This window comes from Calidris pugnax, unplaced genomic scaffold, assembly GCF_001431845.1.
Source record: "Calidris pugnax isolate Ruff unplaced genomic scaffold, ASM143184v1 scaffold41, whole genome shotgun sequence".
In the NCBI taxonomy this organism is placed as follows: Eukaryota; Metazoa; Chordata; class Aves; order Charadriiformes; family Scolopacidae; genus Calidris; species Calidris pugnax.
This window is the reverse complement of record NW_015094509.1, coordinates 10,235,576-10,254,445: the sequence shown is the minus strand read 5'-3', so window position 1 is coordinate 10,254,445 and position 18,870 is coordinate 10,235,576. Positions and strand designations below refer to the sequence as shown.

Below are 18,870 nucleotides of genomic sequence, written 5' to 3'. Positions count from 1 at the left end.
AAGAGGGGATATCTTTTATTAGACCAGGTGATGTAATTGGAAACAACAGACAAGCTCTCAGGCTCACAATTCGTTCACCAGGTCATAAAGAGTTCAAGAAATAGATAATCTCTGGGGTACTTGTTATTTTATTTTTGTTTTCAATTGTGTTCATGAACTCTCTTCTTTCATAAATGGACACGATTTGGTTGACATGACCACAGTGTGATGATACAGGTCACAACAAATCTGAAAGAGACACCCCCTACTCTTTCTAGACTATAATTTCAGCCCCCGAAAGGAAAACTTGCCAATGTCTCATAGCACTTATCATGTCACCACCTCAACATGAATTAAAACAGACTAAAACGAGAGGTTTAGAAACCTGTAAGAAAAGGCCTAAAAACTTGCCACAGGAAACAATTGCAGAAGCAGCACTTTACATATAACCCGGGACAGTCTTTTATTTCTTCAGGATGTGCTCTGCTCTGTACTGCCTAAAACAAATAAAGGGCACAGATGCCTCTAGGTAACATCCCACAGTTGCAAATTTTCAGGTGTCACTCTCTTGGGGTGCAGTCCCTCCCTAACCCGAGCAAGGCCTCTTCTCCTCTCCACGCAGCTCACTGCTCTTAGAGGAGCCCACTGAGCCAAGAGCTGCCCAGAACAAGCAGGTTGAACCTAACCAAGGAAGGGACCAAACGCAGTGACCTGTGGAGAGTGAGTCTGATCTTCTCTTTGAAGGAGGCTTTCCCGCTTCACAGCAACTGTTTTACACCGACGGGTAAGCTGGTCTGCCATTTTCTGTCAGAATTAATGCCTTGAACAAACCAACTCCTGTGTGAACAGCAGCACTTGGCCACTTTCCACTTTCCTGGAGGTCAGATGATCACTGGTCACGTCTAGGAAAACAGAAACTAAGAAAAGGTCTGGTCTAAACCCTGTTAAGATATGAAGAACATTCCTTGTTTCAATGGCTTTGGACTAGTGACGGGTACCCATGAATCTTCTGCTAAGACTTACTGTAACACGCTCATGACCAAGGAGGGGAGTACTGGTCATGTACCAGGTGCTTGTGTGTACAGACCCACCAGGATGCTGGGCAGGCTGGGCAGACATCATCTGCCATACGATAGTTTCCATATGGTAGATGATGTTTGGAGCTAGAGAACTTTACCTTGTGTGAAACCAAACCACGCCACAGCACACCACCCAAACTCTGTGCTCTGAAAAGGACTATGAAAAGCTTGGCCTTTTGCCCTCACGTTGTGGTTCTTACTTTCATCTTCAAAAGGAGAAACTCTGCTCCCTTGCTGTTTTTACCTGGACACTTTCTGGAGCTCAAGCCAGGCTAGGAATGCTTGTGGCCAACATCTGATGGGCTGAGATGGGACTGTAGAGACTGAATTACGTGTAACAATTTAGTGTGTTGAGTGGTTGATTGGAGCATTTGTCTGTAAAGGTAGTTTAACTCCACCAGTTCATGGGAAAACACGGATGGGGAATGAAAAAGCTTTCCCAGAGTAAGGCACCTCTATGCAAATAGAAAGGAGTAAAGGAACAGCATAAAAACATTGTCCTTGATGACTTTATTTCCGTTGCAGACAGGCTACATAACATTTAAAAGCACAAAAGACAGAAAAATATTGGCATCATTTAAAGGGCTTTGAGCAAGGAACTGGAAGGAGGTGTTTCTGTGGGTGTGTTTTTCTAAGAAATCAGATGATAATGTAGAATGTTTCTGCAATAAATGATGAAGTTAGACTTGTCTAAGTTAAGCTTTTAGGCAAGGATGAGACATATATAGAGTATTACTTGTTTAAAAATGCAGTTTATCTGAACAAAGGTTTTCCTGTTGCTAAAATAAGCAGTATATTTGTTTCAGATAGACCCTCTGAACCTGAAGGACTCCAGAGCAAGAACAATTAATACAGAACGATGCTCCAGAAAAGAAAGTAGGGGAAAAGGTATCACATAAATGTTAACGTCTCAGCTGTGGAACTTGGTTTGTTTTCTAGTTCTTGGGCCTGAGTACACCCATCAGCCATGTCTTCACCACAGGTTGGGAACTTGGGAAATAGCTGAGTCTCTTTTTTTAACAGTACAGGTCACGATGGTACCAAACACAGGATCATTCATGTAACTATATCTCTATTTGATGTGTATAAAAAGACTAAAAATCCGACTCTTTACAAGTTGAACAGAACTTAAGAAATTTCTTTTTTTGACATTTTTCTCTTTCAGAAGCATGCATAAAATCAACAAAGGCTTGTGAAATCCCTGTCCGCTCCATTTATTCTGATTTGAACTTTTGCTTTTTTTCTCTCCTTTGTTTATAATGCCCTTTTGGAAGTACAAAAATATTTTTCTTCCCCCTACTAATTTTGACTTTTTCCATTTAGGAATCATTGATTCACCCTCATTTTTGTACAGCTGCCATTCCAATTCTGCTAAATGGCTTCTTGTGCCACAATATCTTTGTTTGTTCCACAGCACCATTGATGGATGTCGACACAGCCGTGGTAAGACAGTACACGCTTAGTTAATTTCTGGCACAGAAATGGGAGGAGGAGCACAAATGTATACATTCTCATATGTGGCACATAACATTGTTTAACTTTTTTCTTTTGTGATAGAGAGGTAGATTTTATAATAAACTAAACTATTTAGGCGTGCAGCTGGCTCAGGGGATTGCTGATGTCCCACGTGATCTTTTTCCAGTAGATTTTTGGTTCTAATTTGATCCAGATTACGACTATCTAAAGACTTTTTGTGGCATATGCAAAATCACTTGATTGTCACAGTCCTGTTCCTAGTCGGCTCCAGTCCACACCACAGAGAGTACAGTGCTAAGTATGACAGCTGGCACTCTTTGTGGAAAAGACAAGGATCCACTGCCTAAATTTTCTCTCACTAAAGTCAGAGGTAAATTTTATTTTAAATTTCAGTGGAGCGCAAGCAAGAAATGCTTTAGCATTAATGCCTTCCTTCACTCCTCAGAAGATGACTTCCATGAAGAAGTGTCAACTGTTGCTGGTGTATAGCATTTTCGAGAGGGAAAGAGGACTGCAGTTTCTAGCTCAGTAACCGTGGCACCTTTTGAGCAAATAGTCCTAAAATTCATGTCCAAAAGACAACTGAAGCAGGTGCCAGAAACCCCAGGGATTGGGTGGACTGGGAAGGAAGTAACTGCTGTTGTCTCTGTACTGTATGCCTCGGAGTTTTCAGAAGGTTTATTTGCTCTAATGGATTTGGACGCAAGGGGTCCACTCGGGTTCAAAGCCACATTCAGCCATTATAATCTGTTCGGAAACCGGAGTGATAGGAAGCAACTCTGTGCACTAACTTGATGGAGCTGATTCTCTCTGCCCTCCTTCCATGGCTCTTCCTCCAACGTATCCTCTATCCTTTTTTTATCCCTTATTTGCACAGTCCCGAACTGCCCTTTACACAGAACAATAAGGAGTTGGCTGTATATTCCACAGTAATGACGTCAAAGAATAATAACAATTAGCACTTCATTTAGCATCTTAACTATAACACAAAGATGCCTAGCCAGCAGTATCTCAGGCACATGGGGAAACTGATCACATAGAAAAGAATTTAATGACCTGGCCAGCCATGAACTAAGCTATTGAAAACAGCAATCAAGAGTTTATTTGCAGACCTAGGTTCATCCACCAAACTCTTCTGTCTCACCAAGACTGACGTTTATAGGAAAATTCCTCATATTTAATTTATAACGATAGTAGCCATGAAACCTGCTACGCTGTTATTCCAATTAATTTTGTATCCTCTTTTTCTGACATTGCGTAATACTAGGGCAAGTTGAGTGGAGCTTTTAAGATTCCCTAGACAACTCTCCCTGCCATTTCTTTTCTGGTCTCACCAAATGACTTCATGAGCTTGCCTCAGGAAGAGCAGTGCCCTTGTGAACCTGGGTATTTCCTTAGACCCACCCCCAATCAGGTTATAGATATATCTCGTCATTCTTTCTGCATGACATCATTAACATTTGGCTTTTTGTGTTAATCCACACAGGAAAAACTCTTGGACAGACATTTTTCATTTCAGTCTCAACTATTGTAACAGTTTGAGGAACGTTGTCCAAATTCCATCTATTCAGATTGCTGATGCATGGACCATTCTCCCAGCTTGTAGCCGTGGCTGTATGATTTCTCTCTGCAATTTTCTACTCACACTTTCCTCTTCTTTAATTCCATCAAAGTAAAAGCAACTTCTTTTCAGTTTTAAGGGCCCATCTCCTCTTGCCATTTGATGTCAGGACCTGCTGCCTTTTGCAAGGGAGTGCAAGGTTTGATGAATACCTTGCTGCACATGAGTGGCCTCAGTTTTTTCAAGGCAGGAATTTATAGCATTTAGTAAATCCCACAGAGACTCCCCAGGAATGGAAACAACGACAATACCATATGCAGGTGGTGATTAGGCTGAATGATTAGGCTGAAACCCTGGGCAAAGCACATGTGTGCCTCATTCCAAGAAAGGTACGAAAGCTGGCTAAGGGATATCTAGGAAGGATTACAAACCGATTGATATGTTTCTAGGCTTGGCCAATCGTTCTTAGCAAACTCTACAAAGATTATTGATTCATATCTTCTAGTATTATGGTCATTTTGAGTTTGATGGCCACTCAGGAGATCTGGAAAAGTGACTGATGTGTGGGAAGGGTGGAGGGCACTGGTTTGTTGTGGAAGCAGTGGGGCAGTGAGCAGGTAGCATTGGCTGGCACAAGGGCTGTGGTGTGGCCCGTCTCGGCCTGGCTCAGCCCAGCAGGCCCCATCGAGAGCACTCCATACACTCATAGTACAGTTTGGGTTGGAAGGGACCTTAAAAATCATCTAGTCCAACCCCCTGTCAAGGGTAGGGGACACCTCCCACCAGACCAGGTTGCTCAAAGCCCCATCCAGCCTGGCCTTGAACACCTCCAGGGATGGGGCATCCACAGCTTCTCTGGGCAACCTGCCCCAGTGTCTCACCACCCTCCTGACCAGAGGCAGCTCCCCCAGTGTTCCCTCCTGTGCCCCTGCCCCTTATCACCCCAAAGGCCCTGGGCTGGGCCCACGTCCCACACACCAATGTCCTTCCTGGGCTGGGGACACCAGGAAGGGACAGAGGAGTCCAGACGCAGTCGCTGAAGTACCAAATATGAAAGGAGGAAGGCATTTTTACTGTGCTTTTTCTTGTTCTCTTGTTTTTTTTTAAAATTGCTTATTGCCCAATCTTGAAAAGAACTCGTAAGTCGGCTGGAGTACACCGTGGGGAGAGCCCTCAGCAGCGGCCAGGCCAGCCCACAGGGCACTCGCTGCGCCCGCCGAAGGTGCTGGGTGCCCAGGAGGCCTGAGGTGACGGAGGGGCCCTCACAGCGCGTCGCCCCGGTCGCCCCCCGGGTGGGCGGCCCGCCCTTTCCCCCCGAGGCCGACAGTCCCCCTGGAGCGCGCGTTGCGGGGTTTGGGCCCAGCCGCTCGCCGTAGCCAGGCCGCCGCCTCCCGCGCATGCGGCGTCGCGCGGCCGCAGAGGTGCCCGGTCGGCGGGGCGGAAGGACGTTGGTGGGACCGCGCTGAGGTGAGGCCGCGCTCCTGTCCCCCCCCTCGTCCTCTTCCCCCCACAACCGCCTCCCCGCCGCCGGTCCCCTCTCCCCGCCTCGTCCCGAGGGCCACCAGCCGCCGCTCTCCCCTCGGCCCCTTGCGGCAGCCCGTGACCTCTGCGCGTCCCTGAGGGTGGCGGGGACGGGCCCTGCGGCGGCGAGGGCAGGGAGGGCCTTCTCTGAGGGGGAACCGGTGCGGGGCTTGATTCAGCCTGGGCACGGCGGCGGCGGGTCCGCAGAGGGGCTTTTCTGTGGTGGTTTCTCTTCGGTGTGAGAGGAGGGCGGTGGTGCGCGGCTGTGGCACCGAGGGCGTTGGGGACGGCTGGGCCGCCTTCTGGTTGTCGCTCCCGGGCTCTGTGGCGCTGGAGGCCGCACGGAGGGCAGCAGCCTGCGGGCAGCACGGCCTGGGAGCCGCTGCTCGCCCAGTGAGCCTTTAACGGGTGTTTAAAGAGAGCCGCCTGCTTCAGGCCTTGTAGGTTTTTAGTAGAATCTTATGGAAGAGAAAAAAATTCCTTTCATGTGATAGAGTGTGCAGTTATTAAAAAAAACACACCAAACCACAAAACTAGTTCAAGAGGCATATGCTTTTCCTTAGAAATGAATAAAATGTGATCAAGTGTTCTGAATGTGTTCTGATGTGAGTACCGGGACAGTAGGACTGAAGTGGTAGATGTGCAGGGAGGAAAGGGTTTAATATGAACAGTGAAGGCCAGTCTTGATTCCATGAGTATTGGATGTAAGGAGTATAAAAACTTACTTGGATTCATGTAATAAATAGGTCATCCTTGAATGATGTCACTTAAATAGTCTAATTGAGAAGTCAAATAGAGAAGGAGTGCTCTTGCTTATGTTGTGAAGGTGATTATTACACAATAGAAAAAGCACTATCTTTCTAGAGTAGAGTTAAGGAAGATTATTTAAGTAGAGGTTCTTGTCCCACAGTTCTCGTTTTTGTTTTCTTATAGGAAATATAGTCACCATGTCGTCTGCACTGTTGCCTAAGCCACAAATGCGGCGCCTTTTGGCCAGGCGAATGAAGTTTCACCTATTTGGGGCATTTTTTGTATCTGTGGGATGTGCGGCTTTGTACAAGGTGAGATCTGTAGTCATTCAATTATAAACTGGACTCATTAGAGTGTTTTAAGAATTCATAATATTTTTTTGTTGAGATTGGGTTGAGCTGTTCTTCAGAAAGCTTTAGTAATGTATTTTGGTAAGCATGTTTCCAGAACATAAATAAATCTTCCTAATCTTCACTTGAGGAAATGATATGAATAACCTGATGCCTTAAGCTGTGTGATCAAGATCTTGCAGTTCGTGACAACTTAACCTTGAATCTCCTAGTCCTAGACTGCTCTTGACCATTCTCACGATTGACGCACGTTAACTCTAGATAGTCTGTGTCTCTCTCCATCATGGTATCTGAGACTCTGGAGTTGTCAGTCTTATTTTATCTCCAGACTGATTTCAGAAAACTTGCTTATCTGGAATTCGGAAAACCCATCCTTCACACTGAAGATACCAGTGTGGGGAAGGCCAGTATGGTCCTTTTATCCTTTCTTTTAAAGTGTCATGGGAAAATGGAGCATTACACTTACAAAAAAAGCAACTTACAGATTGGAGTTTGGTTTTTGTGGTCCTTAAGAGACTTCTGACAAAGATAAGGGTGGTGGTGGTTCTTGAGTGCCTTTACTAAATAACTCTTGGGTCTCGTACACAAAGCAAGCAACACAGTTTGGATTCCTGTGGAGGAACTGGATCTTAGTTTGCCCATTGAACTCATATACTATTTGCAGCATTTGAGTACTCAGGAAGCTATTGATGGAAGTGACTAGAAATTAAGTTAATTTCAGGTTGTTCATCAGAAAACCGTCACAGTTGACTTAAGCTTCTCAGAGATGTCTATCAGAAACAATAAATGTATACAGTTAAAGCTCAACATCTGCTTAACACATCTGTTAGGAGATAGGCAAGCTTGTTTGTGGTTAGACTTAAAATTTTATACCTCATTTGGCACCCCCACATATTTGCCTTATCCCCACACTGGTAAGGCACCAGACCATATTTAGAACTAAGTAACATGGATCTCAGCAGTGATTTACTTGGTTATGTGTTAGATACTGTTGAACCCACCTTGGACTTTTCTTCACCTTTTTGGGGGCTTTTTGAGCATATCCCTGTGCTTTGGATGAATGAATATCCAAGGAGTCAGGATTGTGTCTTTTTCTGTCGATGAGCTCTAAGTGTGGCCTGGCAGCCTTGTCAAAATTTCCCAGACTTCTGTAGTTGACCTGCAGTGCAGCTCCAATGTAATACATTGTTTTAGGATGCCATTTTATCTGGAGTCACAGTTTTGCAGCTGTCTACAAAACTTGCCATAATGGCACATTTTACCTATAAAACTGTTAGCAGGGAGGGCACTGGACACTTGAGTGTCAATCTAGGAGGAGTGCTTCTGGATCTGTGTAATGTGCTATTTTGTAATGGATTTTCTTTTTAAGGTTTCGCTTCAGACATTTGTTTTTCCGACCAGTGGTCAGGTGGCCTGAACTGTGGATTTGAACAGGAACAAAGTAATATTTTCCTGATTTGAGCTAAGGGCTTGTTAGGCTGATCTCCACTGATACACATCACAGCACTAACAGAAACAAAAATAATCCCTGCTTGTAGAGCTTTGCAGGCTTTAATTTTCTGTGTGTTACTTTCCAGTTTGGAATTGCTGAACCCAGAAAACGAGCTTATGCAGAGTTCTATAAAAACTATGATCCCATGAAGGACTTTGAAGCTATGAGGGCAGCTGGTGTGTTTGAGTCTGCACCACCCAAATGATGGGAACCTGCATTAACAGGTAATAAGCTCCTTGGCATTAAAACAAGAGTAAGCTTGATTGTTTCAGTGAAACATTGTGCTTCTATTTGGAGGTGGTTCTTTTTTGATCAAATAGAAAGGTGCTCCCAAAGAAAAAGGATACAAAAGCACTTGGGAGACCTCCAGGTAATAAAAACATGAAGAAATACAGGAATTGGGAAGCAGGTAGTAGGGGTAGAATAGAGAGCTCCTGAATGCCTTTTGGGTAATGTGTTTAACTGGTGTGATACAGGAGACTTGCACAAGATGAGGCCAGGCCTTTCCCTCCTCACACAGCAGTGGAGAGGAGACAAAGCTTTTGTATTAAGCTATAAGATTTGCCCGATATCACTGTTTTGTTGGTGCTCTCACATCTTGAACTGCTTAGCTTCGGGCTGCCTCTGTCTGCTACTTATGTACTTGTGGTGGAACAGTGAATGAGAAAGGGGAGAGGCTGTTTCTCTCTCATAGCATCCATCTTAGTGCATGAAACAGAGACAGCTTCCACACATCCTTCTGTCTTTTGAAGTTGGTGAGAGGGGGAAGCTAACTAGTCGTGAGGGGAAATATATTTAAATACATTCATAGATATAAAAAATCACAACGGCATACAGTTCTGTGTACTAATATTTGGATTTTTGCTGTCCTTCATTAAGCTTGAATACAACTTTGTTCGTGATGATATTTTCCTAGCGTTTAATACTGCCTTTTGTTTGAAGATTACCAAACTTTGTTCTCCCTCACTTGTTGTCATAACACCAGGGAAAAGAAGTCTTGATTTCAACCTTGTCATAGTTATTAATAAGCACACTCACTGCACAAACTCACGATGTGACAACTAATAAAGAATTCCTCCCCCTTTCTCAATCCAAATTTCTTACATTGAGTTCTCTGCTTCTCTTAAAATGACTTCAAGCTAATCAAGAATGATAGCTTTTTCATTCTTTTGGAATGTTTTCATATTGTGATCATTACATGATAATCTGTGGCTCTAATTATCCTGGCCAGCTGGATTTTCTCAGTCTGTTTGCTTAAAGCAGCAATATTGAATAAAATATTTGTACTTAGCGCTATTAATACTAAATTCTCTTGTGTCACAATCTAAAACTATCATCTGGTTTCTGCATAACACAATGACATAAAAAAGCAGAGCTCCACCTTTTCTAACAAATTTAAAAAGGAAAAAAAAAAAGTGGCAGTTCCTTTTGTAGTTTTGGGTTGTTTTTTTATTTTTATTTTTTGTGAGAGGGCAAAACTTTGTTTTTTAGCTGTGACTGCAACAAAGATAAATAATGAAATGATAAATTTACCTGGTTTAGTTCTTGTAATTCTGCCTTTGGTTTGATAGTATTGCTAATATATAGGCACTTTTAAACTTTCTTAGACAGTAGAATGGCATTCTTTAGTCAGGTGGCCTCCATCAGAGTATTCTGAAAGGCCATCTGGTGGTAAAATCATTTGAAACAAACACTGTCAACAAGGATGCATGTTGAATATTTAATTGGAATCATGAACAGGATTTTTTTCAGTGCAAATAGAGCTCTACTCTCAGCAGCTTATGTTCCCATTTGCAGTTAAAAAAAAAGTTGCACATTGTGTGCACCTGTTAAAATTAAATGTTTCCTAAACATGTCTTCCATTCCTTAATTACACCAGCTCAAAAGAAAAATGTGAAAGACAAATCCTTTATATGTGATTTTGTTTGAAGTGCTGAGGCTTCTTATTCCTTAGCCTATTTAGATAAGAACTCATATTTTTCACTCTTTCATAGTAGAAAGAGTTGGGTTTTTTTCATGTGTGCCTGCACATGAATACGTAAGTAGAAGAAGGGGAACACGATGCCAGTGTTTCAAATGTTCTGAAAAGACTGTGAAAAGAACAAGTACACAGAACAGATGGAAGACATTTTCTTTTGCTTCAGTAGCTTAAATCTCAGGAAGCTGGATGGAGGCTGAGTTTGATGGTGTTGCTGGTATAGTTACCTAGAGAGTACAGTGGTCATGCGTGGTCTATGTCTCTCATTGTATTGGAATATATTCTGTATGTGGCAGTAAATGTGGTGGTTTAACCTCCTAGAGTGCTCGCTCTGGAGTGGGTGCTCAGCCCCGGGACTGAGGAGAGGGCAGGGCAGGCAGGAAGCAGAATTCCTGAGTGAAGGTGTTAGCCTGGAACTCTGCACCGGGTTTGTTCCTGCTGGGCATGCAGGCAACGTGGTACCAAAGTGTGAATTTACGCTGTTTCACCTACTTGGCACAGACTTTGTGTGGTGATACCGTAACGGAAACCAAGCGCAAGTATAAATTTGAGGGGTCTCCTGCCTCTGCAGTGTGCTCGGTACTGGAATAAAGGGGCCAGCACAGAGTTCAGTGCTAACCACTTGCATGACTCTTGTCATGGAGCGCAGCTGGTCTTGGATTGCGTTCAATATAATGTGGAGAAGCAATTTGAATTTGGTTTTCTTCCTTCCTTGGTAGGTTGCCTACACCACTTGCTTCCTCTCTGGCTCCTATCTGAAAGTTGCATTCCTTTCTCTTTCAGGCCCTTAGCAAGATTGATTCAGTTATCAGTGCAGCATGTACAGTGGATCTCACGTGCTAAGCAGTATTGTTCCAGCTCTTGATTTGTTCCATGTTTCACTTCTGTTTGCCACATGAAGGGTGTGTGAATCTTAAACCATCAGGAAATAGCAGGGGGAATTCCTCCAGACTAAACCACCACATAAACATTTCTCTCTATTGCTTTGCATTCATACATACCAATATGTTTTCCTTAGAGCATAAAGTTTGTCCAACATAACTTAATACTTTTTTTTATCTTGCAGATTCCCTTCAGTCTAAAGAGACTTGATGACCGAACCTTATTTGTTCACTGAACTGTAAAGTGTAGTGCACTTCAGTGCATGGCACGCTCGAATGTAACCCAATAAATAAAATACATATGTCAGTGGCGCTTCGTTGTCTTCATTGATGTCGAAATGCCTAAATGCTCAGATGCTGGGAAGAGTGGTGGAAAGTCTTTATAAATTGCTCAAGATGGCTAAGTCTAGTTTTCTTTCCCCCAGGAATTATTTGCATCCCTGTTTTGACCAAATTCCCCATTTGATAACAAAGTCTATCCCTGAGCAGTTACCGCTAGGTTGTCCCAGCTGCTGATGGGAATATGCAAGAGGATAGTTGTTACAGGCTGGATTTCTGGAAGGTTCTGTGTTACCTCTGGCTTCACAAGGTGAGCTGACCTTGGGATGAAAGAACTTGGAGAGGAATGCTGGAAATACGCTAGCCAACCTTTTCCTGCTGCCACCGCTGTATGGCCTTCCTCACAGCAGCAACCAGCTACAGCCAGACTCACCAACTCGGATGAGGTAAGTTACTCTGATTGGACAGAGGCTCTAAACTGCAGGTATGGTCGCTTTTATTTGATGTACAAGGGGAAAGAGGGTAAAAGCAGACAAGAAATACTTATTTTTAGGATTTTACAGTAATGAAAATCTTTGCCTGCTGCTTCTAGACACGATTCATCTCCTTTTTAATCTCTGGAAGCAGTCAGCTAAGTGCGGTTTTCATCTCTGCTACATTGTGTGTAGTCCAAGACCTGATGCTTTATCTTCTGCCATGACACCCCTCACTTGGAATGTGCTTTGTGCGTTGCCTGTTGCTGAGGTTGAGGATGGTACTAGGACTGCAGCTCTCCATTGCTGCCTGTGGGTACTGGTAGGGGAGTCAAAGCCGACTGTGGAAGGAGGGAAGGCTTTGTACGAAGCAGCGTGACAAATTAAGCCATCTGTGTTGTATTTGAAGGTCTTCAGTTCAAATCCTGTTTGGAGTAACTCTCATTATTTTAAATGGATCATTAACTACTTAACACTTAATAGGTATCCGTGAGCAACATTTGGACTAATGAAAGCAAGTAAGTAATGTATTTGATCCAGAACACTATTACAGAGCACCATGGGATTTCCTTTAAGCTTTCCATACAGGCAGTGCTTCCTTTAAGCAAAGAAGGAATTTGACATTAATGGTGGAGGGGAAACCCGCTAGTAATCAAAATACCCCTGTTCCTATAAATGTAAACCAAAGCTTAACAATAGCAAATGATACCCATTTATCTTCCCCATGTACAGTATAAACATTGTGTGCCATTAAGAACTGACTAACATTTTCTCAGGCATGTCTGCAGGTTTAAATAGCCAGGGGTCTTTAGTCATACTGACAGCTTTGGAGGCAAAGGAACTTGCTACTGCCAGGTGTGCGGGCCAGCAGACCTGACTGCCCTTGCAGCCCTAGCCCCTCTGTTCTTCCCAGTTGCTGGGAATTAATTTGCTTTTAAATTCTAGGTTTCTTCTAAACTGTTACAGCCAACAGCAGTTACTGCTGTAGTCTGTGTTCCTTCAGTTACCAGCACGTGCTGATTTAAAGACATGAGAGTGTGTGTGGCTGAACTGAAGGTAGCTCTGGCTGGACAGCAGAGCTCAAAGGTGTCTCTGGCTGAATGTGTGCAACGATGATGGAAGGTGAGCGCTCACTTCTGTGTCTCTGCTTTGGGTGTCTGTGAGTTAGAACAGTTCCTGTAAAATGATATTATGGTTTCACAGTGACTGCAAAGCAAGTACTTCTTTCAGCAGGGAATGCCAACCAACCCACAGCTCCCCTTCCTCGGGAGTGGGAAGGGAGGGCAAAGCTGGGTACCTAACGAAGGAGCAGGCAGAAGGGCAAACCTCCTTTTCTGAAATCCACAACAACCCATTGATTTTCTTTTATTCCGCTCCCCCACCCTCCCGGTCTTTCTCTTTGCCTTTGCCAGCAGGAGTTCAGCTAATCCTGCCTGACACACACGTGGGACTGGGATGTAGCAAGGGAGAAGCCAGACCTGTGTGAGTTAGACCCCAATCAGCCGATCCTTACAGGGGCTGGCAATGCTCTTCTAGGAGATGCAGCGCTGAGAAACGTGCTTGTCTGTGCTGAGGCCATCCCCACAGTCTGCAAAGGTTTCTGCTATATTTATGCATGAAATAATATATAACAAGGAATTGTTTGACCTAAACTACTTTGGGAAAGGTCTTGCTGTGTATAAGCCTGACCGTGCCTTCCAGTTTTTTGGCTGGCTTACTTTGGTCTCGAGTGTTTGAGGAATGATTGATTGTTCTGGAAGCAAACTAAAAAGATAGATTTGAAGTTGTGCGCTCTCCAGGGCTAAAGAGCATTATGAGAGTAGGCATGTTTTAAGAGTACACACTGGAGTGCTTTAGCAGCTAAGTACAGGCAGCTGCTCTGTGCACAACTTTGTTTTCATAGTTCACGCAGCTCGTATGTAGGAGCGGCTGATTTATACCCCGTCTGCACACGTCTCCATCCATGTGGGCAGAAGGGGGAGGAAGAACCTGCCTAATGCAGTAAAGACGCTCGCTTAATTTGCTGAAGAGGAGTATAATTTAAGTGTTTATTCCAGGAGAATATAATTCAGGGAAAACCACAAATGTACCTTAAATGATGGCTGCAACCTACAAACTTTTAGAGATTAAAGTGCTGCCTTCCCTCATCTTTTACAGGTGTGTTTGCATCCTCTGGGCTGCTTTGTGCACTGTGTAAATAATGAACAGATTAGTCTAATTCTAACAGTGACTACAGTGCTGGTTTGACTCAGTCACAAAAGCATAAAACTTCTCAGCACGTGTTTTTTGGCAAGCTAAATCATCAGGTTTTACTTCCAAAGTATTGTCATGACCTATTGCATTTTCTGGTACATGACAGAGTCCAGTGACCAACTGGAATCTAATGGGGTCTATGTGAAGCTTGGATGTCTGTCTTGTCACTGCTCTACACAGAGACCTGTTCATTCCTTTGTAACTGAATGACCAAATAGCTCACAAAACCAAGTATTATAGGAATAGCTTTATTATCTTCAAACGATCTCATTATATTACAATTTATCCACCAATATGCAAAATTAGAAGTATTAAACTATTTCCATAAAATATTCAGGAACGAAGCATGTATGTCTATATACATATATGTTATTTAAATAGTGTTATTTAAACAATGACTAAGTTATTAAATCACTGTATGAAATGTTGATAATGGATGGGCTTATTTCACATTCAGCAAAGGACAGTGCAGATCCCAGGCTTCTGTATTTTCAGTACACGAGAGACACGGCTTTTAGAAATACCTTTTAACAAAACAGAACTCACAAGAAAAGCATTGCAGTTACTACATTCTTATTTACTGTGCCATTTGGTCGTATCAAGTTATGCATAGAAGTTATTAACTATAAAGCACATGTATCTGCTCCAAATGATCAGATTTTGTTCCAGTTTTCTTGTCTCCAATTCTGGCCACGTTCAGGAATCCCCAGACAAAATTCATGCCCATAAGTACATAGAAAATGGGAGAAAAGTAACACGCATAGTTGAAAACCAAGTAAGCTTTTGTTTTTTAAAGCTGCCATAGCCAGATTTGGTGTATAAAGTAACTTAACTGCACCCAGAGACAGTGATTTCTTGTCTACTACAAACTAAAACATCTGAAAAATAAGAAGTGTTTAACATCGTAAGTGTACCGTGATGGCATCATTAACTACTCATGTAACTGGAGCCTGTGCGTCCATACTTTTTGATCAACTTAAAAAAAATATATCTCACTTTGCTTAGCAAAAACATACTTGAAAACTCATGTTTTTAAATATCCCTGGCTTTAGCTGTTCCATGATGATAAGCATAAAATGAATTAGGGCTTAAGGGAAGTACATACTGTGTAGTGGTGGCAGATCAGAAGTGAGTGAGACCCAGCAGGGTTATGCTTAGCACCTGCACATCTATGTTACATTGAGCTTACAGATTTTTGGTGGATTTTAAGGAGACTGAGCTCTGCTGCTTAAAGTTTTGAACTGCACGTTACTGGCTTCCAGCTAACAACCAGACAGTGCGCAATGTCATATACACAGTGACAGTCCTTCTGAATACTTGATGGTGGATAAAATAAAGTTTCTGTATACAGAGAGTTTGAAAAATAAATTCATGTTGTAGTTCATGTTTTGTTCTCCAAACCACACAAAGGCACTAGTTTACATTAAGGACTAATGTCCTGCAAAACTTCAGTCAAATAAAGGAAGCTATTTTAAGGTTAAAGCGGTGCTAAAACCCAGCTGTCACTAGTAACTGAAACCAGCCACACTGGGGTTTTCAGATTTAGCGGGGAAAATGTTTTGCCTCAGGATGTACATGTTGGGGGGAGTGAGTGTGTGTGTGGGGGAGGCTCAGCCTTGAGCAAGTTTTTACAGCTGAGTTATAAACCTGGTTTATAACAGAAACTGGCAGACCCTAAAATATGATAGAGTAGGTATTGAGACACATTTTGTGTGTGTGGCAAAGATGGCTGTAGGCACGCAATTTTCCTTAATCTCTGATTTTTGGTTATTGAAAAGGATTTTGATTGAGTTATAGTCCAAGGCTGTTCCTTTTCACTTGATTTGTCTGCTTGATCACTTCCCTTCCAGCACTCCCATTTTGGCGAGGGAGCAGGAATGCTGTCAAGATGAGAAAAGCTACGGGGCTTAACTTTGTTATCATCTCCTTCCTCTTCAAAAATTATATGCATCTCCGCTTCATGTAGGTCACTGCAGAGAAAGCATTCATTTCAAACCAGGAAGGTATTACTGTACTTACCGCAAAGAATTATTAATTAAATCCTTTCCTCAAGGCTTTATTTTTCACCATGGTGAATTTGCTAATGAACACTTTGGCAAAATTTGGATCAACTACATATTGGTAAGTTTTGGTTATGGTTGGAAGGGGGTCGGCAGCGACAGGTTGCAGGGCTGGGGCTGGGGCGGTGCTGGGAGGGAGGTGGTAAGATGCCTTGGTGACGTACTCCACGAGGCGGTGGTACTGCTGCTCCGAGAGCCTCTCTCTGGCTCCATCTGCCTGAAATCAGACGAGATAAAATGATCATTGAGTGATTGACAGTGACTGAACTCAGCAGTAAGGACAGTCACTTCCACATTACTTTCTGTAGTTCAAAGTTCTTCCTCCCTGGGATCTTTTCTACAATAGTTTAATGGATGTTTTAGTCAACAGTGTTTTCCCATAGTTCAGTGCTGGGTGGATTGGGAAGTTCTAACTCTTTCTTAGGAAATTCAAGCAGTGTCGTTTGAGAATTTCAGGGGTGGACTCTACACTTTGCTCAAGGACAGATCTTTACAATAGATCTACTCTTTGTGGACAGGAAAACCACCTGAACCCCTTTTAAAAAATGCCAGTAGCTCCTGGCAGTGCTTATCAGATAACAATCCTAATTAGCAAAACCTTCTTCTTACAAAGTACAATTAAAGACAGCCCATAGTTCTATCTGCGCAGTTCAGTTTAAGTCTATAACTTGATTTAAAATAAAGGCTAGAAGCTACCTTCCGGGTGAATGTTCTGTGACAGGATACATCTGTCTGCTTCTGGCCACCAAAAAAGCCATTCTGGGTCAGAGGACTCACACAATTCCATTTTGTGAAACAAAAAGGGTTTTACCAACGAGGGTTTGGGCGTGTTGTTTCTGGAGAAGAAACTAAGGTGTCTGTGCAAACTGCCTTTTCCACCACCATGAGTTGGAGGGTGGTGGAAAGAAGAAACCCCTTTTTGCAGGCTGAAATACGTAGATGTTCAAGGCTCTATAGCAAGAGGGATGCAAATAACCCACCTCTAGTGGAAAAACCACAATAAAACAAATAGGCATCAACAGAAAGTTGACCATATGGTTCCAACCAGATAAAGTATTAAATGACAAGTCATAGGCAAAGAAATTGGAGATGACTGACTAGCTTGAGAAGGGAAAGCATGCAAGCAGCATCAAGCTAGTCACATAGTTTCAAAAATCACAGAATCACAGAATCACCATGGTTGGAAGGGACCTCTGAGATCATTGAGTCCAACCTCAAAAAAAAACCAACCAAAAAACAAAACACACACACAAAAAACCAAACAACAACAAAACAAAAACAACAGAACAAAAAATACAACACCCTACAACATCACAGTCACCCACAAACCAATAATCTTGGGCACTAGAGCATGCCCTGAAGAGCCACGTCTACACGTTTCTTCAATACCTCCAGGTTTGGTGACTCCTCCACCTCCCTGGGCAGGCTGTTCCAGTGCCCGACCACCCTCTCAGTAAGGTAATTCTTCCTAATACCTTATCTAATCCTCCCCTGCTGCAACTTCAGACCATTTCCTCTGGTCCTGTCATTATTCCCTTGGGAGAAGAGGCCAACACCCACCTCTCTACACCCTCCTAGTTGTAGATGAAATACATATTTCAGAAATACCACCATGGATGCAACAGTGCTATCACTAGCAAAGTCAGTCAGAATAGAAGTTATTTCCAAAATAAGACCATGAACAAAAAGGTAGAAGCTGTTCCAGGGTGAGGCTTTGACGTTTCCTTATTTCCACTTGGAGAACTGCTGATGAGTTTCATTTTTGCAGGGTTTAAAATGTCTTTGCTTGTTGGCTGTCACACTGAGGATTCAAAGGCTGCTGTCTCCTGACTGTCTCTCAGGGAGGTTTACACATGGCTCACTAGATGTGATGATATTTTCAAACACTGCCATTGGACTCAATTTAACGTCCAGGATCAATATCTTGTCACAACTCTGGTCTGCAAGGCCCATTTTAAACAAACCATTGCTTATTTGAAGAAAGAATTATTATGATTGATAGATAGCGGCAGATGTCACATCCAAATCAAAACAGTCCCCTCTGGTTTTTTTACTAAGCCTTTGGAGATGGATTTGCTGCTCAGCAAGTAGGAACCCTCCTGTTTTCAATCATCACCACAAAAATGCTAAAGGAAGCAGCCTCGTGAAGACGCTCAGAAGCTCAAGGTTGGAGCCTACGCCTAGAAACAGCAGAAAGGGTGAAGTGGACAGAGGAGAGTGTGCTTTCTGTGAGTGACCTTAGAGGGATGGGAAATCAGCAGGCAGATGGCTGCAGCAGTCACACAGCTAACAGGGAGAGTGGTCGGAACCAGGTCTTCAGTCTGGTGGCACAGAAAAAGCACCTCAGCAGTCAGTCTTACCGGTTGAAAGGAGAGAAACGCATTAAAGTAGCACCTACGTCAACTAGATTTTAAGTAAGTTATGGGGAAAATCTTGCTAGTTGGTGGCTCCACACTTTTTCCCTGATTTCTACTTCCAGGTAAAGCCCAGGGGCAGCTGCGTTACAGTTCTGCTGCCACACTGACTAAAAGGCCCAAGTTATCAAAGAATTTGGAAAGGTGTTGGCATCCCCACTCACCTACTCTCGTGAAGCCATTCTTCATTTTCAGCCCCAGGCTATAGCCCACAGATACAGCATAATTATGCAGGAGGAAATATTAACTGCACTTGGATGGTCTTCCAAAGTAACTGGGACCCTACTTGCTTCCAGATGACTTCATCTGCAACCGTCTGCTTCT

At 43.2% G+C, this 18,870-nt stretch overlaps 2 protein-coding genes across 4 annotated transcripts in view; one reads left to right on the top strand and one right to left on the bottom strand.

Moving 5' to 3' along the window:
- The first annotated feature begins 5,407 nt into the window (after positions 1–5,407).
- On the top strand, positions 5,408–11,379 carry LOC106902292 (cytochrome c oxidase subunit 6C). Its single transcript, XM_014965674.1, has 4 exons — positions 5,408–5,562; positions 6,550–6,677; positions 8,294–8,432; positions 11,253–11,379. Exons 2-3 carry the CDS (start codon positions 6,564–6,566, stop codon positions 8,411–8,413), a joined length of 234 nt encoding a protein of 77 aa, XP_014821160.1. The 5' UTR covers positions 5,408–5,562; positions 6,550–6,563; the 3' UTR covers positions 8,414–8,432; positions 11,253–11,379.
- A 2,925-nt stretch (positions 11,380–14,304) lies between these two features.
- VPS13B (vacuolar protein sorting 13 homolog B (yeast)) overlaps positions 14,305–18,870 on the bottom strand; it is a 461,850-nt gene continuing 457,284 nt past the window's right edge. For all 3 annotated transcript variants that reach the window (XM_014965404.1, XM_014965406.1, XM_014965405.1), the window contains exon 61: positions 14,305–16,349. In XM_014965404.1, coding sequence (XP_014820890.1) covers positions 16,104–16,349 — 246 coding nt within the window. In that variant the 3' untranslated portion in view covers positions 14,305–16,103. The remainder of the gene's footprint in view (positions 16,350–18,870) is intronic.